This window comes from Eutrigla gurnardus (assembly GCF_963514095.1).
Source record: "Eutrigla gurnardus genome assembly, chromosome: 15".
Lineage (NCBI taxonomy): Eukaryota > Metazoa > Chordata > Actinopteri > Perciformes > Triglidae > Eutrigla > Eutrigla gurnardus.
Window position 1 is genome coordinate 8,401,803 of NC_139938.1, and position 25,387 is coordinate 8,427,189.

At 43.0% G+C, this 25,387-nt stretch overlaps 1 protein-coding gene across 1 annotated transcript in view; it reads right to left on the minus strand.

The window, feature by feature from the left end:
- Positions 1-1,215: 1,215 nt before the first annotated feature.
- Positions 1,216-25,387, minus strand: part of cxadr (CXADR Ig-like cell adhesion molecule) — a 38,100-nt gene continuing 13,928 nt past the window's right edge. Inside the window, exons 2-7 of the mRNA XM_084029114.1 lie at positions 15,179-15,348; positions 11,021-11,225; positions 6,936-7,091; positions 6,689-6,811; positions 5,388-5,526; positions 1,216-4,314 (exon numbers count right to left, since the gene is read on the minus strand). Of these exons, the coding sequence (XP_083885240.1) occupies positions 4,032-4,314; positions 5,388-5,526; positions 6,689-6,811; positions 6,936-7,091; positions 11,021-11,225; positions 15,179-15,348 (1,076 nt within the window). The 3' untranslated portion in view covers positions 1,216-4,031. The remainder of the gene's footprint in view (positions 4,315-5,387; positions 5,527-6,688; positions 6,812-6,935; positions 7,092-11,020; positions 11,226-15,178; positions 15,349-25,387) is intronic.

The window sequence follows — 25,387 nt, forward strand, 5'->3', positions numbered from 1 at the left end:
AGGCACAAATCCCTCGGCGCTTAGCAGAACGCCGCTCTCTCTCCCCTCAGCTATGTGAATGAGGACATGAGGTAAAAAATAATGTCACAAATGGATATTGGACTGGGAAGACACTGAGGGATGATGCATGACTGTACATTAATTCAATGAGAACAACATTTAGTCCATAAATGTAATCTGCACACGTGCAGTAGCGCACATCACTAATGTCCTTTTAATGAATGTTTTGAATGCACGGCCATTAGAGTGGCATTATATCAGGCCTCATCCATTTGCAGGACGGCGGTGATTGTGCAGGTATCGGTGCCGCTGAACAAACCTGGCACATGAGAGAACCCCTGATGTGCAGAGCTGCTGGGGAGCCATTAGTGTCCAAGAGGGACTTTGACTAGCCCCAGATCAGTGCTCTGGGGCCCTATCCATTACTGACATCCAATTACAGCAATGGCCTTCCACTTAGCAATACTACTAAGTGCTTTAGTCTTTTTATTGACTAGCTGTCAACGGCCTGCACAGAGTGGAGCTATTGGCTGATAATCGATCTATCCACAAGTCACGATAACCAGCATGTTGTTAAGTGTATAAAGCGTGAGAGGAGGGCGAACGGAAACATGCAACACGAGCATGATCCGTGCCTCAGTCATTAACTCTGCATTTCACACCATTCAGCATACGTAATCAGAAAGCTAATTTTGGACTACTTTGATTAGTGCTGGCTCGCAATGAAAGTAATTACCCACCACATTAACGAAGGGGGGAAGTTGGCTGTAATTGAGAAAAAAAAAAAAAAAAAAAAAAAAAGGCAGGCAAATGTTGACACAAATGGCCACAATGTTACAAACAACACAGTAGTGGAGTCAAAAAGAAGGCTTTACAGTGCTGGTCGGCGAGCCAGGTCACAAACCTATGCATGTTTATATTAAAGCTCAATGGCGAGCGTCAGAGACGGCGGGTGGCCGTTGTGCCTGCCCGCTTAACTGATTAATTACAGTCATTAAGCAGTTAGAAAGTCACTTCACCTGGTGTAAGGGGTGGAAATTACTGGCTGATTAAAAATAATCACATTCAGAAAGCTGCAGGAAGCCGAGTCCCCGGAGCCCCTCGCCACTGGGGAGGAGAGAAATGTAGTTTTCTTCACGCTCAAGTCAACAAGTGATCCTGTTACAGCTTCCATAACAAACAAACAAACAAACAAACATGGAGGGCTATTCGGTCTTAATTTCATGGACTTTTATTATGCAAAAATACAGCACAAAAATACACACAAAAAAAGAAAAAAAAAACTGGTTTTCACACAGTGTGCAAACCTCAAAGAGATCTTCATATAATATTAGTACGCCGATTTAAAAACTACAGTTTATATTGTTAGTAGTTAATGTTGGGAGCGCATGGAGGGACCGTCTCCCTCACAGCTCTGTACTGTTTGTCAGCATGTGAAAGTCTAACTAGGATTCTACAGGGGCCCAACCTGACAGCAAACTCCCCTCATGAACAATACACTTGCTCCCACGGACACGGACACACGGACACGGACACACACACGGACACACACACGGACACACACACGGACACACACACACACACACACACACACACACACACACACACACACACACACACACACACACACACACACACACACACACACACACACACACACACACACACACACACACACACACACACACACACACACACACACACACACACACACACACACACACACACACAGTATTAAAGAAGACTGACATCTGACAGATGCAATGGGATCCTACAACTCCCACATAAAACGTCCACTTCGCTCTCACTCACAAATGTCCGATCACAAGTGGGAGCATTTATACTGTAGTGACTAGAGACCCACACCGCCCCTCTTCTGTTTCAGATATAGATTTGCCAAGCACAGCACGGCAGAGCATCACATATACATACAAAAGTCATCATCTTGATATCATTCAACTGCGTTTGTGATTAGATAGGGTTACTTCGACAGATATTTATACATACAGCCAGAACCAGTCATGTTTTTTTTCAAAGCACATCGATTTACTTTATCTTAAATAAAGTTTAAAAAAAAATAAAAACTTCAAAGCTTTAGACAGTGATGAGGGTTTTGTTAAGCTAAGGGGGACTTTGTATGTGGTGGGAAAGACTTCACCTGATTGGGGCAACAGAAAATAATCAATAGGCCCACTGTGTACCGGTTATTAGATTGGTCTAGTGGCGGCGTTCAGGATGAAGCTACTGTACGTAGCGCAGGATGCACTACCACACAACTCAACTGGGGCAACAAGGCACAGTAGAAGTTATTAGAATCCAGCCGTGAGGGCTGTGCAGAGGTGAACTGAGGGAAGGAGTGTAAGGCTACAACAAAGAACAGAATAAGGCGTCGGAGCAAAATGAAACAAACCTCATTTTTGCAAACAATGGAAGAACTGGCCATGCTTTTAAAGTATTGAGTTTCTCTTTGAAGCACTTCGCTCTACTTCCTGTTGGCACTTGCCGTTCCAATCACGCAATCGTTCACCTTTGCAAACAATGGAAGAACTGGCCATGCTTTTAAAGTAGAATAGCCCAAAAACCTCCAAGGACTGACCTATGGCAACTAACACTGACTGACTGAAGGACCATTTCTATTATCCAGCACTGAGACAGCAGTACAAGTCAGCATTCTAAGGCTTTTCTCATTTGTGTTCACTCACTTTATGTCGGCAGGTTTCACATCCTTCATTACAAAGTCCAACCAATGTTAAAGAAGCCATGAAAGGTTTCATACTGACCACAGAAAGAAGGATAATCAACATATTGGCTCCTTGTAATGTGACTGCAAATAAGGAGGATTACATATGGTGGACATCTGAGGGGTGAGGGGAGGGGGCTGATAGTATAGATGATGAATTAAGATCTGGCGCCCGTGTCCTGCTAACATGGTGTGTGCGTGTGCGTGTGTGTGTGTGTGTGTGTGTGTGTGTGTGTGTGTGTGTGTGTGTGTGTGTGTGGAGAGGCCTACATGTCCTGGAGGCCACAGGGGTTAGGGGTCTATTGATGGTCAAACACAATCAAAGCTGATTGCTCAGTGAACCTTGCTGTCCAGCTGCCCCCTTATTCCCCTATAAGCCACCCCCTCTTAGATCGGTGGGGGAGGTGGTCTTTTATTGTTTTTTAAACTCTGTCAAGAAGCAATAATCTACCCAATCACGAGATGCAGTGGTCTGAACCTCCCCCTCCCCACCGACCAATCCTGTCCACCCCAGCCCTCCCACCCAGACTCAGACCGGACAATTCAAACAGCAAACGGCTCAACAGCAAACGGCTGACCTAAATAGAAATCTCTCAACTCAGTCGAAGGATTCATTAAAATGTGTGAATTTTCTTCTGTCTTCCAATTTTTTTCTAAAAGGTCAGAACTTCTTGTTTAACAATATATTTATGGAATTAAAAATGTCATTGCCTGACAAATGATCATACTGGAATTTAGGCATTAAAAGATAAATGAACTATACATTATTCTCCATAGTCCCATTCACAAACATACACTTATATTCACACACGCATACAGCTGTAGGTTTATACATACATGCATGCATACAGCTGTACAGCTGGCCAGTTAGGGCCTGGATCTGTTTTGAACATAAAGTGTCTCTACAGTAAGGGCCATCTATGTTAAAAAAACACATGCTTTCACTTATGTACAATATAATTTGTATATTGACCATTCTGCTTTATATCCACACCAATTCATGTTTCACTGAGAAAGTCCAGGAAGTAAAATTCATTAATGTTTTTTTTTTTTTTTTTTGTATTTGATAAAAAGTTAATGTGCTCTGTTGTGATTCCAGTAAAACTCAATTTCTCTTCTAAGCCCCACAGCAGAGCCAGGTCTTTATAAGAGGAGTACACTCTCATTTGTAAATAATGATGAGCTAAAAGTCAGGCGAGTCGGCCCATCCCAGCTCTTGCTCCATCTTCAGTGGCTTGTGTCCTACTTCCTTCCTCCTCACCTCATAGCACAGCCCCTTCCTGAGAAGAGGCTACACGATTGAGCCGTCCCTGTTCTGGGCAGGGATCATGACGGGGATGGCCCCCATGCGGCTGAGGTTGGGTCCGGCCATCCTGACAGCATTGGGCGGGGGCAGAGGGACTTGGCTCGGAGGCCGCTCGTACTCCTCTGACGAGGGAATCTTGTCGTACTGGGGCTTCAGGGCGTACTCATGCAGGTTGGAGGGCGACATGGAGCCCAGGGAGGAGCGCTGGCTGCCCACGGTGAAGCTGCGTGCCGTTGAAACGCGACTCTTGGGAGGGGGCACGTCCTCTCTGAGAGGAAACACAGACAGCAGCACATTTAGACAACAGGATAAGATTGGAAACTCACATTCATTTGTTTATCTGACTACCATCTCAGAGATGTTGAATATGAAAAATGATACAAACCACAATGATGACAGGTAAAAAAAAAGTCTGGCACTTCCTGCCCAAAGTGAGGAAAACGATGACTACTTGAGGAGTCTGCATGAGTCATTTCAAGAGCGTAAGACGATGTGACTCAATAAAGAGGGACAAATGATTAGAGTTGGCCCGTTTGATTGGTCAGGGCCGTGTCTGCACTGCTCAGCCAAGCTGACTGTGTAATAGCCTGGAGAGATTGAGCTGAGCAACCAAGTACAGCTATGCCCTCTACTCCCTCTGCCACCACATTAACAACTAATAAGCAGCAATAATCCAGTTAAATGCTCAATCAAACGGAGCCTGAGGGGCCAGGGGCTTTTTTTAGTCCGCGGCTTCATGTTGTGGCGTTTCAGCGAATGTGTGCATTTGTGTATACGAGACAGGACCAGTGGTCTAATCCTCTTTGTCCTACAGAAGCGAGTGTCACATTGTGGTCTTAGACAGATTCAGTCCGCAGCAGAGTGATAGTAAGCCCATGGGTTGTACAGAGCCCATGGGCTGGATGGAGAGTCGGATGGTGAGGGTGGGGGGGGTTAGGGTAGGTGGCTCTGGAGGGGGGGGTCAGGGGGCAGCCAGCAGCAGACACGACACAGGATCCACAGAGCAAACAAAGCTTTCAAACTGATTACCACAGCTGTTTATTTGAGGAGGGGTAAAAAAAAAAAAAAAAAAGGAAAACGCTGATGGAGAAAAACCACTTTCACGGGTGTTAGAGCTGTTGGAGATGTGGTGTTGTGTGTGCATGTCTGAGTGATGACCACAGGTCATACTACATGGGGAAAAGAGAGGCATAATCACATGTAACCTATGGCAGTTTTTGCGAAAATTTAATCCAGACACATTTCTCATTAAAGACTTCACACGGTTGCAAAATATTCTTCCATCAAATGGGAGTTTTGGGTGTCTGTGAGCCAACTGCCATTGATGTGTTTTGAATGTACCTGATCTCGTTGCAGATTTCCTTCTCGTACTTCTTCCTGTTGCGGGCTCGGCAGCAGCAGAAGAGGATGATGGCAATGATGATGAGGATCAGGAGCACGGCAATGATGGCTCCTGCGATGATGCCTGCAGTGTTGGGAGCTGGACAACACAATGGAGAAAAAGGGTGGGAGGTTTGGTAAATGTCTCATAGCAAAGACTGAAACATAAACAAGTGTCTGCATCCAACAAAGACCTCAATATACTTTGAGATTATTTTCTAAAGGCAAAGTGTTGTTTTGAACGTGGGTGCTCATGACTGAATCAAATGTACACCATCTCTCTAAATGCAATGTGTTCAGTATAGGAAGCAAGTGTCATTATTCTAACATAGTCCTCTTCTCAATGCTATGTTTAGCTGTGATAAATTGGCAGACTTTTACGGCAATCATTATCTTATATTAATACTGAAAACAACTGAGTATTGGTGGTATGTCTGTTAACACTGTGAAATAGGACAAGTCTCATAATCATAACAACAACAACAACAACAACAATAGTGGCATGGCTTCATGAATAGCAATGACAGCCATGATATTTGAACATTTGGACAGAAAAATTCAGCAGCAACTTGCAACAATCACACCAGGTTTTCAACCGTTGGTTGGATAAATTGAGATACTCGATGCAGTACTTTGGTCCGTAACCACCACCTAGTGATGTGGATTGGCTCCAACGTTGCCTGAATTGGCGTGTATGAATATATCATTATTTCACTCCACCTTTCCTAGTCCCTGTAGGCCATGTTGCTTTTTGAATTATGTATTGTATTGACGTAAATGTGTTTTCTTTAATGATTTATTTCAAGGATTAGAGAGACTGCTTTCAGTAATTGTAAATGTGACCATGAGTGCAGTAACATCACTAGAGTAAATATATTGAGACATTTTAGCAGTAAAACTAACTGCAGTTAAAAACCTGACAGAGGAAACAGAACATATAGCTGATGAAGTTATGCTGCTGTCTTCGTGTGTGCACAGTGTTTCTCAGCAACCCATCAGCTATTAATCATCATCATTTTTATGACCTGAACTCTAATTAACCACAGATAAAACTGCATTCTGCACACCTCTACTGTAAATTCATGACATTTCCTTCTGCCTCAGCTACAGTTTGTGCATTTAGGTAGAAAATACTGCAAACTGCACTCCTTTTTATTCAGTGCCGCAAATACATTATCCAGCTGACCATCAGACAGCAGAGCAACAGGTTTAACTGTGGAATGCAGGTTAGTGAGTCAAGGTGAAGTTAGTTGGGCACTCACGAGGTGTCACGCTGAGATGTAATATACATTCCTCAAAGCCAACTCGGTTCCTGGCAGTGCAGCGGTATGTGCCAGATGCGCTGGCAGATGCGTTCCTCACGTTAATAGTGCCTCCCACTGGATCTGTAGTGAGGCCAAAGAGCACATCAATAAAAAGGTGACAGCATTAAATACAAAGAGGACATGTGTGTGAGACTTGAAAAGTGATGTCTATTTGTTGGCGAGGGCTTGTAAGAGGGTGTATTACCCATCACAGCAGAGCTGGGCAGCAGCTTGCCGTCGGTGGTCTTCTCCCAGCTGTATTGCAGCGGGTTGGTGCCCTCGTTTGATATGCACCTCAGCACTATGTCTTTGCCTTCCTGTGTGGGACCTTCAGCGTAACACCTGGGCTTGGATGGCTTCACTGTGGAGAGAAAAGCAATGGAGAAAAGTGATTGAGAGAGGTGAAGAACACCAGACACAACCAGGGGCATTCAATCAGAACAACACGGTCCTCCTGCATAGTGCATACAACCCTGTTATTTTTCAATCTTTCATGTTGTGGCCAAGTTGTGTGTCTGTGTATTCCTAAAGTTAATTTCCTCGCCAGCAGTCATCAGCATAATGAGAGCAGTAATCAGAGTAATTGATACAGCTGCTGTCATTACAGGCACCGTCACTCAGGATAACCACAAGGAAGAAGGGAGCTGCAACTGGACACACAAACACACACACGTGCACGTTGCAGGCACGGTTAAAGATGGAGGCAACGCTTTCAGTCTTAAAGCTGAACGTGTGCAAACACTCCTCCGTCTGTCAGAGTGCTGGCAGGAGATGAGACGGGGGATTCAAAAACAAACAGAGCTTCAAATTAAAAGCAGACCGACTACAATAAAACCCAGACACACAGACAGCAAGGCAGGGGGGAGAAAAGGGAGGGAGAGGAGAGGAGAAAGGGACTATTAGAGGTAATGTTTCTGAGGCCACAATCCAAGCGTGTGCTGTGTGTTCACTGACAGAAAGCTGACATCATGGTGTGGTAATAATGGGTTCTATAGCAACAAAACCCCGGATTGGGGCTCTCCACATCTGAACCAGGTGTCAGGCAGGAGGGGGAAGCTTACCAGGCATAACCGTGAGGATTAACAGTAGACTGACAGTACTGAGTGCTCCTCCTAATCTAATAAACACACAGTGGGTCAGGATGGAGGGGGCAAAACAGAGAGCTGGGGAGGGCAAAAATTAAGCGAGTGCTGATGGACAGATGGTAGAGTGATGGGGGCCAAGGCTGTGCAGCTCCTTACTCACTGGCTGGCTCTCTGCTGCCGTGGTGTTGCACCCACACACACACATTCACACGACACACAGTAAATGTCAGGGAGCTATGACATTTTGACATCTTTTAAAAGGTGAAAGTCAAGACACGTCGGAGGGCTGTAACACACAGCTACTCTTATTAGGACCGCTGTCCGCTGAGCAGATTTATTATTGGAACGATGAGGTCATAGAAAAAGGTGACAGAGGCTGGAGGAGTGTTGAGAGATAAAGGGCAGAGCAATACAGCTAACCTGCCTCTGTTAAATGAACAATGACTGGAGATTTACGAGCTGCTCAAGGCTGTCTTGTGGACGAGATAAGTAGAAAGGGATTTCTAGATTGTGATATTCATTGCAGTCAGGAGGCACACAACTTCCAAGGTGGGACGACTGATAGTTGAATAATAAAGTGAAATATAAGCGACTAGTGGGCACTAAAGCAAGGCAGAAAGAATTAAAGAGCTTTTGCAGTGAGAGCCGGGATGCCACAATGACCGCCTGGACAAGCAGAGCTAAAATGATTGGCTGAGTATAGGTGAGGTCTACTCAGAGTGTTGACATGCAGTGCTGGACTGCAGGTGGGTTCTCTCCTCCTGTTAACTTCAATGTCCTGGCGGTGACCACAGGAGAATACACAACAAGGCATGCTACATACTGAACAGTACCTGGACACCGTGCACACTGCAGGGGTCAGCATGTGTGCTTACCTGCATATGGCCGTGTATGTGACAAGCCACAGCAACACCCAGTGTAGGAACTGAGGTGTGTTTATGTGCACACATATGCATACATGTCTCCCCCGTTGTTGGGACTATACGCCTTGTGACGAGATCGACCTGAAGGTAAAATGCAGAGCAGGCAAGTTGTCCTCCCCTCTCCTTGTCAATGTTTCCTAGATAAGAACACCCCTGCTCTCGGGGTCAAAAGCTAGCAGCCTGTTAGCATAGCTGATGCACTTATCCACAGCAGCACATGATGGACAAATTAAATAATATTATATTATAACTACAAAACAAGTAGTACAAAAACAACTAGAATAACATTTTGACAGCAGATTCTACTAAATAGTAAGAGTAGACATGGGATGAGATGAAACTGTTATACAACTGGCCAAACTAACTGCGACTCAAGATATCCCAATAATCATTAAAATATACTTAAAACTCTTTAAATGGTACTTGAATATACTGGTATCACTTTACATTTTGGTTTATTCAAATATTTGATTACATTACGAACAAGATGAGAGCTAAAGATGGTCATAAATCATAAGCGCTTGCATAAATAAATGATACATTTAAAAAAAAGGTTTTCCATTTTAAATATACATTTTTCACTTGTCTACCATGATATTGAGCTAAACAGCATTTTCAAATAACTCCTGACAATATTTAAGATTACTCTAGTTATGGAAATTCAGCATGATCAAGTTATTGTGAGTGTTTTTCTGCGATCCATGCTAAAATCCTATATTGTCCCGACCCTAAGTGAGAGTTAACCCTGGAATGATCGTATGTTTTATGAAGTAAGTTGTGATGACGGATATGCATGAGTTGCATGAACACGTAAGAATGTAACTTTGTATTAACAATGGATATTATACTGTCTATAACTGGTTACTGAACAATGATAATTAGAAGTATAACTAGCAGGCTTGCTAGCCTCTCTCACTGGGGAGGAATGTGGAACGGTTGTAGGAAGAAACAGCAGGAGGACAAGCATATAAAGGCTATGAATCAGCGATGACTTAAGCAGTGAGTCGTTTCTCAAACAGCTTCTGGTCAGATCAATTTTTATGTAAACTAGCCTCCCCGAGGGCTTTGGCAGTGCTTCATGTGTCATCTGTAGTCACAGTTAATGGTCAGATTATCTGGGGCAATCACCTCTTTTAATAGACAACTGCTTAAAGGGGCCACAACCCAACTACTGAGAAACCTTTTTGCACTGCACCAACCAGTTCAGCCAGAAAGACATGCGCTATTGTCACTTTGTACACATGATATCATGTCAAGAAGGACCTAACACTTGTTCTATTTTAAGCTCTTACTTTATCGGCAATGATTCGTTGTGGTTTCCTTGTTTCCTTCTTTTGACAAATGTACTTATTGTAAGTCGCTTTGGACAAAAGCGTCTGCTAAATGACCTAAATGTAAATGTAAATGTAAGAAGAACGGCAGTCGTTTTCTGAACGGCATCTTTAGAAAGGAGAAACTGTTCTGCTAGCTGGGCTGTGATAACAGCACAACACGAAGCCTCCCACAACACAGACGAGTGCAGGGCATGTGGGTTGTTTTTCCCATATGCAAATACCAGGCGGGTTTCGGGAGGCGATTCACTTTCGACATCATTTAGTCAGTTGACCGACCAGCAAGGCCGCTGTGTTTGAGTGTTTGTTTGCCTAGGGAGTGAATCATCTGTCTTATACAACTCTGCTGTGTCACCCGTCTCACCCTGTGCAACAAAAAGCCGGCTGAGTGCATAAACTCCATTTCCTAGGTTTGTCCACATTAAAAAAAAAAAAAAAAAAAAAAGAGAGACAGGATTACATGGCACACTTTGAAATGATTCGTAATATTCCAGATTATTTGTTTGCCTCTGCGATTGAAGGTGTTAATTAAAGATTAAAATACCGTTTAATCACTTTTATATTGTTGTCGTTCTCACCGTTAATATTTATTGTTTTTCTTCAATACTGTAATTGAAGAAAAACAATAAAATCCTTTATTTATCATACTAAATACAAATAGATAGAAATTATAAATCATGACATGAAAAAATATCAGGATTATCATTTTAGACATAATCACAGAGCATCTAGGGTGAATACTGAATGTTATCACAAAGGGGGGGCAATGCTCTACAGCCTCTAGGAAGGTCATACACACGATTTTAGAAGGGATTACATCAAAACAGCCAAGAAGGGCAAAGGGTGTATGATTTGGTGCATTTCCTCTGTGTAGAGAGAGAGAGAATAATAATAATAATAATAAAAAAAAAAGACTGCTAGAATTTTGATCAGGGTTTTTTTTCCACTCACCCATGACAATCAGCAGCATCTTCCTGCTCCGGATACCTGGAGCTTTCTTCACCTTGCACTGGTAAGTGCCGGAGTCCGACGACTTCAGCCCCGTCAGGTTGATGGAGGCATCACCGTTTTTGGGGTCGGCTGAGTTGAAGTGGACCCGACCCTTCATCTGGGGGTAGTAGTCTTCGTAGGACCTGTCGCCCGAATACAGGATCACCTGGATGTGGGAAGATGAGTTGAGAACTTTACTTTGAGTGATGTGCTACTGTATTTCACTTATCAGTCTATCAAAATAAAAGACCTCCTAGTATACAAATAAAAAAACAGCCTTGAAATAAAATGACAGTTGTGTGCATTCTGAATGATAAGGCTTCGCTCACTGAACCAAAATACATAGAAGGGAGAAAGCCCCCTCTCTTTTATCTCTGCAATGCCCTTCAGTCTGGCAGCCTGTGCTGTTCTGCCCTTTCTGTGCTTAACCAGAATGAAGGTGGAACAAACAAAGTGACCACTGTGAAGCCAAATCAACACCTGCTGTGTCAACAAAGACCAGTACACCCCACACATGCACGCACGCACGCACGCAGTCTTGAAAGCAGCAAGGAATGCCTTAAAATAAAGGCCAGGTGGAGCCGACAAGAAACCGCATATCTAATAGCTGGAGGGGAAAAACAAAAACACAGAGAAGAGACTGAGGAGGGGGGGAAAAGAATAGCAAACAACAATGAAAAGAGTTCTCATTCTCTTTTATAGACACTGGCATATTCTTCCACATTTCCATGGAGACAGTCATCAACAGGCTTTTCTGTGCCACGATCAACGCCAGGCATATGCACAGCAATACCCCTGGGTAGAGAGGAGGAGAGAGGAAAAACTAAACATGGCAGGAGGAGAGGAAGAATAATGAACCCATCAGAGCAGGCAGAACACTTAAAGGAAGCACGAGAGGAGAAAAAAAAACAAAGGGAAATAGAGTTAGACAGAGCAAGTTGCCTTTCAGCGCCATTTCAACTGGAACACTAGTTTCTGGAGCTGCAAGGCAGGCATGCCAACATAGGGCGCCATGTTCATCTTGTACATATTAGCCATGTAAACAGGTAATGTAGTTAAAATTCCACCTGGTTCTCAGGGGAGGGAAAATATATCCGTCCAACTTCACTGGGGATCAAAAACATCAGCAGTAATAACAGCAATATGCAAGATGAGACCACGGAGGAGAGGAAATTAAATTGCCCCAAGCTCAGCCCGACAAGACTCTCACTTGAGCTCAACCACTTCACAGGCACACAGATGGGATTGCTTACCCACATGCACACCTCTACAAAAAAAACTCTCAAAACTGCACAATAACCTTGAGAATCATGATCCAATGAAAAAAAGAAATCCCATAAAGAGCCCGGGGAATGAAAATGAAAAGGGCAAATGACTAGACAAGCTGGCGGGGGTTGGAAAGGACAGAAGAGCACCACCGTCTGCGTGCTGCGTTTCATAACAGGTAGGACATTCACTGATACAATCGCCACCTGGCCTGGCCATTCTCAGTAGAGGGATCATGCTGCAGCGGTAACACACTCCTACTGGCCGGGGTTCGTTTCATCGGAAACAAGCAAGGATGAGGTCATCGTCACGTGATGCTGTTGCTCATGCAGATCATTTGAGAGGCAAAGCAGAGAGCTGCGATACCTGTGTACTCTAAACAACCTGCAGCGCTCAGAGATTGAGGCGCCGTGTGTGTCTTTACGCTCTCACAGAGGCTTTTAACTTGAATGACTCAAAGTGCCACATTGCTTTCACAGGAATAGCTCTGCTCCAACCTGCTTCACAAGGTTAAAGCAGAATCACTACCTGAAAATGTCCTTCAACATTGAGGCTATAGAGAGCGCTCACAAATGTGGCTATTACCATTCACAACCATCACTGATATACAAACAAACAATGCAATTTTCACCAGACTGTCTTGGCTTTACTACCAAATCCTTCAATACTTTTGTCAACATGCACACATTCCTGTAGCAATAAGTTCAGTAAACAAAAGGCTCTGCTTCTAAGCTCAAGGACAAAAGGACAAATGTTGTATGATTATGGGATAAAGCTGTGCATCTTGCAAATTCTCTCTCTTTAAATGTAGTTTTCATAATCATTTTCCCCCTCATTCTCACAGTGGTGGTGAGCACTCGGGACACACCCTCCTTTTAGCTAATCTGTAACCAGGCAATGAGAGCCAAATGCTAATGACTAGTACTGTAGGCATGCCTGGCATCTCTCATTCAAGCCAGACAAAGCAACATGCATTAGCCGCGCCTCACCACCCAGACCCTGATGATATGTGGGATATGTCAGATGAAAGAGGCCATCATTCCCCACCAGATACCAGACTGAACAGAGAATGCATTACTTCTGATTGCATCAATGCAAAGAAACTGAACTAAGTATGATGAGAAAGGTGTTTTGCATATGGCAAGCACACCACACAAAAAAACAGGGCTTCGGGTTCCATTTACATTTGCGTCATTAAGCAGACGCTTTTGTCCAAAGCGACTTACAATAAGTACATTTGTCAAAAGAAGGAAACAAAGAAACCACAACATATCATTGCCGATAAAGTAAGAGCTAAAAAAAGAACAAGTGTTAGGTCCTCATCTGAGTAAAGTAGTACCTTAAGAGCAACAGTGCCCTGTGGACTGATCCTGTTGACTAGTTCGCCACTTTAAAAGTTGAATCCGATAGGGGCTGTTCCTTTAAGAGCAGCCTGGATTTGCTCATCTCAAGCTATGTGAGCTAAGGTTCACCATGGTCTCCGAGCATCTGGGAGCCCGTGGCTATAAAGTTCAGTCTTCATGCTCATCTCCTCGACTGATCTAGTAGCTTTGGCCCTCGCAGATCGGCCTAATGCCACTTAACGCTGTCACATATAGCAGCCCATTGGAATTAATATGCCGCTAATTACTGAGAATTTGCTCCGACCATGAGTTCATATTGGCAAAGGCTACATCAATGTGTGTGTATAGAGCGAGCAAAATCCGATCGGTCAAGGAGAACAAATACGTTCAGAGAGATATGTCTGGCCTGTTTAAATTCCTACAAAGGTTTGGCAACAGTAATGGGCGTGCAGATGGACCTCAGTTAAATGGCACGTAATAAAGAAAATAAACTCTGGAACCAGTTGCAATTTGAGAAGATTTTATATATTTCTACAGCTGCATTCAGACATGAAGAGGAAGAGGCCCTACAGGGGAACCACCCACACTGAATGATATATTGTGAATAACAATAGACGTTTAACTCCACCTCCCTTTTCTCCACTACTCCAGCTCCGGATTCAAAGTAAAAAACGAAGTAGGTCAAAAATAAATAGATGGGGCTAATTGGCGTGTCTGTTATGGTAAGGCCAGAAGCAGGAGCAGAGAGGTCTACCTGGGTGAGAGGAGGACAGGTTGGGTCGGTGGACAGAGAGGACAGTGGGTGGATGACAGAGACAGAGAAACATAATGATGATGCCTGTGACCCATTTCTAACATTCAGGCCAAAAAAAACTAAAGCGACAGGACATACAGGGAAAAGGAAGTGGAGGAGAGGGATGAGGAGGCTTTGTGACAGGTTTGGGGAGGAGAGCCACGGGAGAGGATCACACCACTGGAACGATATGTAGCAGGAATCCGTCTCTATGGCTCTGGAAGCCCAGAGGGCATGTGGAGATCCTGTAGAGTTGTGTAGTCCTCCCTTTCCATGACCGCCGGCTATGCTGGAAAGGAAAGATACTGCCTGGGATAAAGGGAGCTCCCATCGCTCTCTGCTTTGTGAGGCACCAAATGCTAAACAAAAGTATTTGTGGCTCAGATTATTTTGCCTTATACTAGTTCCCTTTCTTATATTGCACCATTATGAGGAAATAAACCACATGGACACCACATCACCACAACGGAACAAATTAGCGGAAAAGACACACACTGCAAACAAATGAGGGACTTTTAAACCTTTAAAGGAAAAGATGCCATCAACTTCCTCAATTAAGGAAGGAACAAAGCTCGAGTTCTCTGAACATAGATAACATGACTGTCGGTGCTGAATGAAAGTCGATCAAACAACGGATAGCTTGCCAACTGTACTTTCATCAGCCTCCTTTTAAATAAAACTGAATTTCCAACGTTTGTGGGGAACATCTACACGTACCACTTTGTCCTCTTTCTGGTTGTCAGAGGACAACAAGCTCCATTCAATATCCAGCGGTCCAGAATCTTCAGGGCCCAGAGTGAACTGGCAGTCCAGCTTCACACTCTGGCCGCTGGCCTTCTCTATGGATGTCGGCCCCGTAGACGTAATCTCTAGACCAGACGTCACACCTGGACAGACACACACAAAAATACAGGAATTAAATGCACTGCAACATGCATAATAATATACAAGGACTGGTAAAAGAATGACGGCATCTCAGTAGGGACAGTAAGGCCTACAATTACTTACTAAGGACAGTTATTTCTTGACATTCATCTCACTTTTTGTCAGTAGATACCGACTGTATATAACTGTGCAATTCCTACAAATATCATTAATTAAAAAAGGAACAGACCAGTCTAATTCTGACTTCTTGCAATTCTCATTCAGGAGTGATGACGTGTTATACTTCAGTACAGATTCATCAATGCAGCTCAGGACAATATGAGTATGAGAATATTAAACCTGCTATAACCATTTAAAAGAGAGATAGAAAATCATCTACACAGTTCATTAGCCCACTGTCATCTATACGTGCAACATTTCAGACAGAAAACAGCCCTTTTCATGCAATTTCATCTTGTTTTGGCAGCGATTAATTGATTTATAAGTGTATTACTTATTGATGATAGCGGTCCATCTTGAGACCACAAGCTGCAGTGAGCCTCAGAGTAAGACCTGTGATAAGACTGACACGCCACCAGATCACACAATCACAGCCACTTCAGCTTTTTACTTTTAGTGACTGAATTCATGTTCACTTTTAACACGTAGCAACATGAAGACTATAGATGATAAATTCATATTTTTTTGGGTGATGGGAAATTCTGTTTCTTGCTTGAGTTGAGAAATGTTCTTTATAGACTGGCTTACATAAACATTTTCAGTCAGCAGCCAAATGTTGTGATTCGGGGAATGTGTCACTCATGAAATAAATATGGCTACATCTCATCAGAGAAGTTACTCTTTAAATATGCATAACGTCAATGACACAGTCGAGGAAAAAAAAGACGCTAATAGATGAGAACACAGCTAAGCTGAAGGAAGGGTGATAATAAAAAAAAAGGAAAGTGTTACCCATCACCATACTGGAGCAGACGCTTAAGCATTTATTCTTAGAAGGAATAAACATAATTTCCTGGTGACATCAACTGGGTTAAGATTCTCCATTCAATAAGAGATTTAAGCCACAGCAAGGAACACAGCCCATAGAGAATGGAGTTGTCACATGCTGCCTCAACACATTAACATCCTTCTGACAGCCTGCCACCTCCCAGTAAGTGAGTGGGGGGGAGAACAGCTTTAAAAAAATAAAATAAAAATCACCACAATATGTTGCTGCTAAAAAAAACCCGTATGTGTAGCAAATACTTATCACATCGCCACAAACGACAACAAACGCGTAACTGAAATGTTCTGCAGATGATAAAAGAAATCCAACTTGAAAGCCATAGCATTTTCCTTCGCTACATCTGCATCTAATTTTGCTGCTTTTACTCCGACATGGAGCCGACTGAACATCAAGTGGCGAAACAGGAGCCAAACCTGGCAACTTTAAACACTTTGTAAACCTCTTTTCTCTTCCTGGAAAAGGTATTTTTCTTTTTATTACAAGGTTTCCAAAAAAAAAGACGGAACAAAATGAGAGTACATGCAGCTACACAACCACAAAGGGATCTAAAAGTGCATTATGCATGCTGAACTGTAGTGCAGATAATTTGTACCAAGGCTATAATCACCATTTAAACTCTGCATGAGTCACATCCAGGTCTTCCTACCTACCGCTCTCAATCTACAAGCAGCATGAGAAAGGTCCAGGTGACAGGTTATCAAGTCATATTGGTACAAAGAGGATGTTGTCAGCTGATTGAGGTTAGGTTCCAGATCCTGGCCCTCAGTCAAACCTCCCTTCTCTCTGAGCTGTGGTAAGACTACTGCATAACAAATACAACAGGCTTACACACATAAACACAGAGTGACAGTCTCAGTCACACCCACTATTGTTGAAGCTCATAGCTCGTAAGCACTCGATATGGTTGCAAAGCACAAGCATACTTTTATTCCCTATCCACTGGCGCTGCAGCTGGTCGTTTCAGCCCACAGATTTTGACAGATATGCCCTTGATGGGAGTGATACGTCGCCTTCAGCAGAGGCAGGAGAAACAGGAGGGAGCAAAATAGTGAGAACTGAGATATGTGTCTATCACTGTCAAAACGGATACACAGCATGGCACCTGCATGACAGAAAGCTGCGTCAATTCATCAAGCACTTAAAGAAGATGGGGCATTTTTCAAAGTTACTCAGAATGGAGGGAGAATTGCATTCTGTGAGGAAAAAAAGTATTCAGCTTAGTGCTGGGCGGTATACCGGTTCATACCGAATACCGGTGGTTTTTTTGTTTATGATATGCATTTTTCATATACCCCAATACCGGTGAGTGTGTAGCGTATGAACGTCGGGAACGCAGAGCGGCGGAACGTCGCGCCGCCGGACATTGTTTGAGAGGGGGCTGTTTAGCAGCTGCACCAAACAAGCAGCATGCGAGAGCACAGCCTGTGTTGAGCGTAAGATGCGGTGAAAAAATAGATAAACACGGCGAAAGTTTCTTTTTGCCGAAACATTCGCCGTGTTTATCCATTTCTTTTTTTCGCCGAAAGTTCCGAACGAGCAAGCAATGAAACAGAAGAACTTGTGCCGAAAAGAGGAGCCGTGTCTGTTGTTTGGAAATTCTTCGGCTTTAAAAAATCGACGTCGAACAAACAACAATATTCTGCAAATGCCGTCGGGCTAAAGTTGTAGCCGCTGTTCGCACTGCGGGAGAAGAGACGAGTCAAATGTCACTCAAAGACGCGTTTGCTAGGGGGACTGCCTACGACAAGAAAAGCAAACTGTGGAACTATTTATTTTTTTAATTTATTTGTTTCAATATTATTTATGGATGTTGCCTTAATTGATGTCCAGTGGATAAAGAAGTCTTTATATTGCAGTTACAGGAGACGTATTGTTTACATTGTGTAGCCAGTTGGTTTACAAAAGATGTTTTTTCAAGTTGCAAAACAATAAAGGGTTCTGTATTTTGACTGCAACAGTCATGCATTCTGATTCCTTCACATCATTAATGCTAGTGTGGACATTAATGTTTTTCTACAATATTCACTCCTTATGACATTAAAATATGTCAGTCCAAGCCAATTTACTGCAGTAATTATTCTCTAAATTATTAGAAAATTAGGTTAACACCCAGTCCTGCTTGAAAAAAAAAATACCGTCAAATACCGTGAAACCGATATCATTTTGAAAAATACCGTGATATACATTTTTGGTCATACCGCCCAGCACTAATTCAGCTGGAACAGTTTATCGGAGAGCGGTTTCCCTGACGGGCTATAAGAGACACCATCTGATGTACCTGTTAAATCAATCACCGACCACAGAGGCCGTAGACAGCATTCGTTTAAATTACGGTTCAGCCAGAGGCCTCTTCCATTCAGCAGCACACAAATGGGGGGGAAAAAAGTTCCATTTCAGGATTTCATCCCTTCCAGGAGCAAACAGATTTGTTTGCTTATAAACCAGCCTGTGTGGTGGCTCAGGTGGCAGCAGTACCAACGCAAAAGAAACCTCACACCACGGGTGTAATCTAAGGTTAATTCTACATTCAATCAAAAGACAAACCTATTTAATCCATCTACTGCACCTATAAAGTCATGCAGAAGAACTGTGGTAAATGCTAATGAGAGAATTAAGTTAATACATTTAAAGTCAAAGCAAATCTGCTATTACAGCAAAGCAGACAGATGTTGAAGGCCCTGGAAATAAAAACCTATTCCATCTTCTTACTATGAGTGACGGGGTCCAACATTAACATTCATTTTCTGCTAAAGTTTGATGTTGGAGTTTTGATTATTTCTCAAGAGAGATTTTGTGTCTTCGACCTTGCTTTTCTCACTGGTTTGAAGTGGCTGGGGTTCAGTGGGATAAAAGATGTCACATATTTCTGTGCACCAATCCCGTGAAATCACGTCAAAACTGATCGACATATAGAAGTACATGACAAAACCGTTTTCTAGCCAAGTCATGCCCACTTTAAATCAGTGAGAAGAATCCAGAGAAAACACAGAATCTCTTACATGAAAAACACAAAGGGTTAATTTTCAACCTCATTACTCATAGCAAAATGATGATTGAGAAATCCTTGGGGTTTTCAGGGCCTTTAAGAAAACAAATGTCATGATAATCATGACATATTAAAAAAATAAGAGCCCTTATCGAAACTAACCTAGACATGGCAGATTGATAACTGGCTGGAATAACAACCCCCTGCTACTAGTTACTAAAAGTGAAATAAAAAATAAAACAACCTGTAATAAAGCAAATCACATTGTTAATCAGTAACTATTAACAATGTAACTAGTAATCGGCTATCAACACATACCGTACGCTGTGTGTGAACTCTGGAGCATGTTACTGGAGCAGAAAGTCTTACTGATCAAGCCTCTACCATGGTGAGAGATGGCTCCATATAATTATTGCTTATATAGGTTGACTGTCTGTCTTTATTCAGAGTAATTGCACCAGAGCGTGAGTAAACTGGCCTTCTTCCTCCAAGGTAATATAATCGGCTGATAAGAGAGAGCATGCTTACAGTCCAAGGAAAGCTATGAAAAATAGGCTGCAGGTAAATGCAGTCAAGCATACACACCAGACACAAACACGACTTCCTTAAGCTCAGTGTCTGCTGTTGTAGTAAGAATGTGTCCCACTGTGTGTGCATCCTCGTAGTAGCGGAGCAGAGCAGTGGGGGAGGGCCTGCTGGCTAATTAAAAAGTCTGCCTTAATAACTATTCATTGCTGCCTGTGTCTCTGCCAGTGTCTCTTTCCCCCCAGTTTCCACCACAGTGTCTGACACAGCACATCCCAGCGTGGTTACTGGGAGACCGGGAATGAACAAGAGGAATTTAGGGTGTCAGCGCGCTCCACCCAATGCCCCCACTGCCATTCACTCACCCCAGCCTCTCTCTCCATCCCTCCCTGCCTGTCCTCCTCTCCAACACACCCATGATTGTGGAGTGCCAGTCCCCTAGGCCACCGATTCTCTCTGGTCCTGCTGATTGTAAACCCCGCCACCCACCCCCTCCACCTTTGTCGGCATACAATGGGGAGCGAATCCCGTCTCCTGGCAACCAATCCCTTGGAGAAGGTTGTCGAGGCGCTTAGGAGACGGCATGAAAGAGAGAGAGAGGTAGACAGTCAGAGAGGGAGAAAGAGGTTAAGTAGGTGAAGACAAAAGGGAGAGTTATGAAAAAGGAAGGGAAGTTATCGTTACTTCGCCTTTAAAAAGCATTTGTGGAAGTGAACAAAGTCCAGCTCAAACCGGCAGACTATAAACATCCACATGGTTTTATTACAAAGGAACTTTGTAACCACAAGCGTGGTGTCGTTAGATATATGGCTGATTGAACTGATGAGATGACAATTAATCAACTTTCATCTGCAGGGAATAGCTTGTCTGTGAAGGTTCTCAGTCATCCAGGTCATGGATGAGAGGATGAAGGATAAAGGATGAAACATCTTCAGTTACCTGAAGCAAGTCCAGGTGCCTACGATAAAGATTTCACCGATTAGAGAATAGCTTGTTATTCTCCGTTTTCTATCACTGTCAACTGAATGATACCTTTGAGATTTGTTTTTGATTGGTAAGACAAAAGACCGACATGGGGAGCTCACTTTGACCGCTGACAACTTGTAGATGATAATGTCAAATGGTCATCACATTTTAACCGTGGAGTGAAAAAAAAAAAAATCTAACGATATATATATGCTCTTAAGGTACTACTTTACTCAGATGAGGACCTAACACTTGTTCTATTTTTAGCTCTTTCTTTAATGATACGTTGTGGTTTCTTTGTTTCCTTCTTTTGACAAATGTACTTTGGACAAAAGCGTCTGCTAAATGACCTAAATGTAAATGTCTAAATGTAAATATCGGCTGACTTATTTTACTTAGGCCTACTTAAGATAAAAACACAAAATCAGCAAGTCTTCGAGGCTGACATGATGAGTGTACGAAGTATCTTCAGGAGACAACTGAGCCCTGAAACCAGTTTAACAAGCTAACCTCTACTGACCCCTGTGCTATCCAGCTAAAGACCCTCAGAACCTTGGCAGGGCCACAGTGGATCATAAGCCTCTTTCTCCACCCTTTGACCTTTAAGAGCATCGTTGGGAGTAAAGACTGAAAAGCCCAGTCTTATCACCGGGAGATAATGGCAGCAGCTATTTCAGGCTCACAACATGAAAAAGCTTGGCTAGGTGAAAGAGGTGAATGCCGCCACGCTGGGATTTACTTCCATTTACCATCTTAAGGTTTTCTTTATGCATCACACAGGGCTCCAGTCCAGACTAACTTTTTACATTGGTCGCACTGGTGCGGCTTACTTTTTCATTTACATCATCTTTAAAGTTCCCATATACACTGATCATTTCTAAACATATTTGGTCAATGACTTTAAACAGGAATAAAGATAAGAAAAAAATAAAAAACAGCTAAAGATAAATGTTTCTTCGGGTTCAGAGCCAATCAGAGATGAAGGCACGCCCCTACAAGGCCTCTGATTGGCGCAGACCGTGGTATTTCTTCTTCACTGTATGCTGTGGGGGGACATTTTGCTACACACCTAAACAGACCAGCTGTTAGGAGTACCGGTGCAACCAAGGAAAATATTTAGTCACACTTTACTGATATTTGTTCGCATGTGTGCCCAAAATGGTCACGAACCATTCAAATGGCTACGAATAGGGCTGAACGATTTTGGGAAAAGATCTAATTGCGATTTTTCTGACAGATATTGCGATTTCGATTTGATTCACGATTTCCTTCAAATCAAGCTTCAGTGCAATATTCACAATTAAAACATTGAATGCTATTACTCTAATGCAAGGACTAAAGTTAAAAATTGCTTCCAAATGAATTTATTAACAAGAAACATGCATGTTCATTCTTTAAAGTCCTTGACCAATGGCAGTTATTACAAATGAACTAAAAGAGCCATCTTTGACTGTCTTAAAATGTGCAAAAATCCTTAACTGTAATAATTTAATTGTAAATCAAATACAAAAACTGTTATTGAAATAAAATGACCCTTCTAAAAAATATGTCAGACATTAAAATAGGTGGGTCATTCATTTATGGCTTACCACTTTTTCTTTACACTCCGCGTATAGCTGTGGGACGGCAACCTGTTAGAGGTCGGTGCGGGAGGGAATCGTATATCTGTCCAGCGTGCGGAGGAGGTTTTTAAATCCGTCTTTCCGGTGTCTTCCGCTGCTCTTATCGTACGGAGTTACACTGGCAAAAGATGCTGTAATTGTAGTCTGTTTGCTACAGTGGGCCTGATCATCATAGTCACCGGACTTTTTCGTCATGCACGCGTCATGCAAATGTCTGTGGTGATTTTTCAAGTGCCGGTGTTGTGCCGTAATCAGCGCCCCTGCCGTGAAATGCACCCTCTCGCGGGAGATTATATCACCGCAACTTTAGCGCGACAGGTTTTGCACAGTACCCGTTTCTGGTGCACGTCTGCAGCCTCAAAACCGAAATACTCCCAAATGACGGACGTGCTGTTTTTCTTGGCGATTAAATCCCCTAACTCCGCTTCTGGTCCAGTTGAAGTAATTTCTGACTAATTACAAATACGGAGCAGGTTAATACTGATTGGTTAGCGTGACCTGTTCATGAGTAGTCTGATTGGTGAGCTTGGCAGGATGGTCGGGAGACGGCATGTATGTGTAAAATAGTTGACAACAGATCCTGGGTGAGTCAGGAGCGCTGCAAAAACCGCAGCTTTGGCGATCACATGATCGCGTTGTCTGAAATCGCAATTTCGGTCAGAAAACGATAAATCGTTCAGCCCTAGCTACGAACAAAGAAACTTGTGTCTAAGTATTAAAGATATGCAAGTATGAATTTACATGTTTTTCTCATAAATGCTGCAAGTAAAAATATTGTCAGTTTACAAAAAAGACCCCACACATTGTAAACAATCTTGAAAACAATGCATTGTCTTTGTTTACACAAGAACAAACATCAAAACAACAACGATGACAGGGTTTTTAGAAAGTGGGGCACACGTTCCTGGATGGGCAATGAACATTAGTGACTCGTTATTGTAAAAAAACTCTGGATTTCGGAATGAGCAAATTAAATGGCACAGACGCTCTCCCCATCATAACACAGCTAAGCCAATCCCCTGTGACCACGCTGAGGAACATCAATTATTTCGGGCACAACAGAGGATAACTTCATAACTTGGTTGCTGCTCAAAAAGAAAGCTCTGAATGCTCGCCCCAGTGCCCCCGCTGGAACTATTCAATTTGAAGCAATGTGGGTTCCCCGAGAGCGAGCTTGGCCGTGGTTTATTTAGTGTTGCAGAGGGCTGGGACTGTTGAACCATACTGATTGTGCTGTAATGCAGCCTGAAAGCTCCACTCGCCACACAGAACTGCCATCAATTCCCAGTGCAGATGACCTAAAGGCTGTTTTGACATAATTGAACATTAAACGATGAAGGGGTGACGAATGACAGGCACTTTACTCGACTGCTTGAGCAATTGACAGCTTTTAGACAAGCCTGTGGGGGATGTGGCCGACACCATTGCTGTGAATTTCTACTGCAAAAAAAAAATCATTAAAAAGGGGGCTTTTAAAAAAAAAAAAATCATAGTTCATGTTCATTTAAATTAGATTTGTAATCCCATCATCAGGTTGATAAAAACTGATTTGACATCAATTGAGGAACTACAAGGAGGAGGAGGAGGAGGAGGATAGTGGAAGAGAGGGAAGGCATGGCGTGTTCCTTCATGGTGGGTTAATCAAAAAGGTAGTCCTCATCACAGGCACGCTTGAGTCATGGCTCTGGGATTTGTACTTTTTATTTCTAGAACCCATTAGCATTTTACAAGGTGTAGGACAGCGCATTTAAGCAGATGCTGTTGGTCTTACCTCTCTGCCACCGTGAATTGTTCTCAAGCTAGAAACTAATCAACAGCAGCCCTGACCAACCACACATCCCTTCCCCCCTCCCTGTAAGGAGGCAAATTTATCTGGAAAACCCTGAAGAGTCAGATAAGACAGTGTCTCCGAGACCTGTGGACGGACACACACACAGCCCAGGGACATAGGAAGCCGGTGACAATATGGCGGCTGGCTGTGGCGTAAACCCGATAGGCAAGGCGCCAGTCCAAGAGCAGCACACAGACAGCCCACTGATAACACACTCACAGTAAACGGTAGCAAGTGTGCCACAATGGTCACGTGAAGAGGAAATTAAAGCAGAAAAGAGGCAAAGGGACATCAAGCCGCTGAATATGGGGTGTTTCAGAGGTAAACTGGTGTGCCTCATCTGCAGATGTAGTTGTGACATGGAGGAGATACAAAAACAGGAAACAGCTGGAGTGTTTTCTTCAGTCACAGATGCCAGAGGAGTAATTGCAAAATCATGTTCTCCTCACTTTGCAGGCAGGAAAAAAGAAACAATTACCTGCAAGCAATTAGTGAACATGTGAAAGCAGTTTGCATGACTTGAGAAATGGTGCAAAACTGAAATATGCCTCACAAACACAGACATGCGTCTTGTTGCCAATTAATCCTCGTTACAGGAGGAGGAGGGGGGGGGGGGGGGGCAGGTAGAGGTTTTAAATCAATCAGCAGCAGTGTTTAATGGAGAACGCATATGCTAACAACATTAAATTGCATCCAAATATGCTTCACTAGTATACTTTGACCTGACATGTCACATACACTTACTTCTGCCTTCAAATGCAGCCGACTTGCCACCTGGTTGAAGCAGCTCACAGAAAGATCAGACATTGCAATCACATGTTGCTGATGAAACGTATTTCTGCTCGTCTAGCATTAAGTATAGTAGGGCTGCTTGATTATGGCAAGAAATGATTATTTTCAGTCAATATTGAGTCACAATTAGTCATTGACTTGTTATGCATTTAGAAAGAAAATGCCATAGCCTACAATTTAAAGGTAAATGCATCAATCTGGTGTACTTTGAGAAGTCAGCTCTTGGAAAAAAAAAATACTGTACTTGTAAACAAATCATAAACATAATGTTTGTAAAGATATGAATTTAAATTTGAGTTAAAATGTCATATCA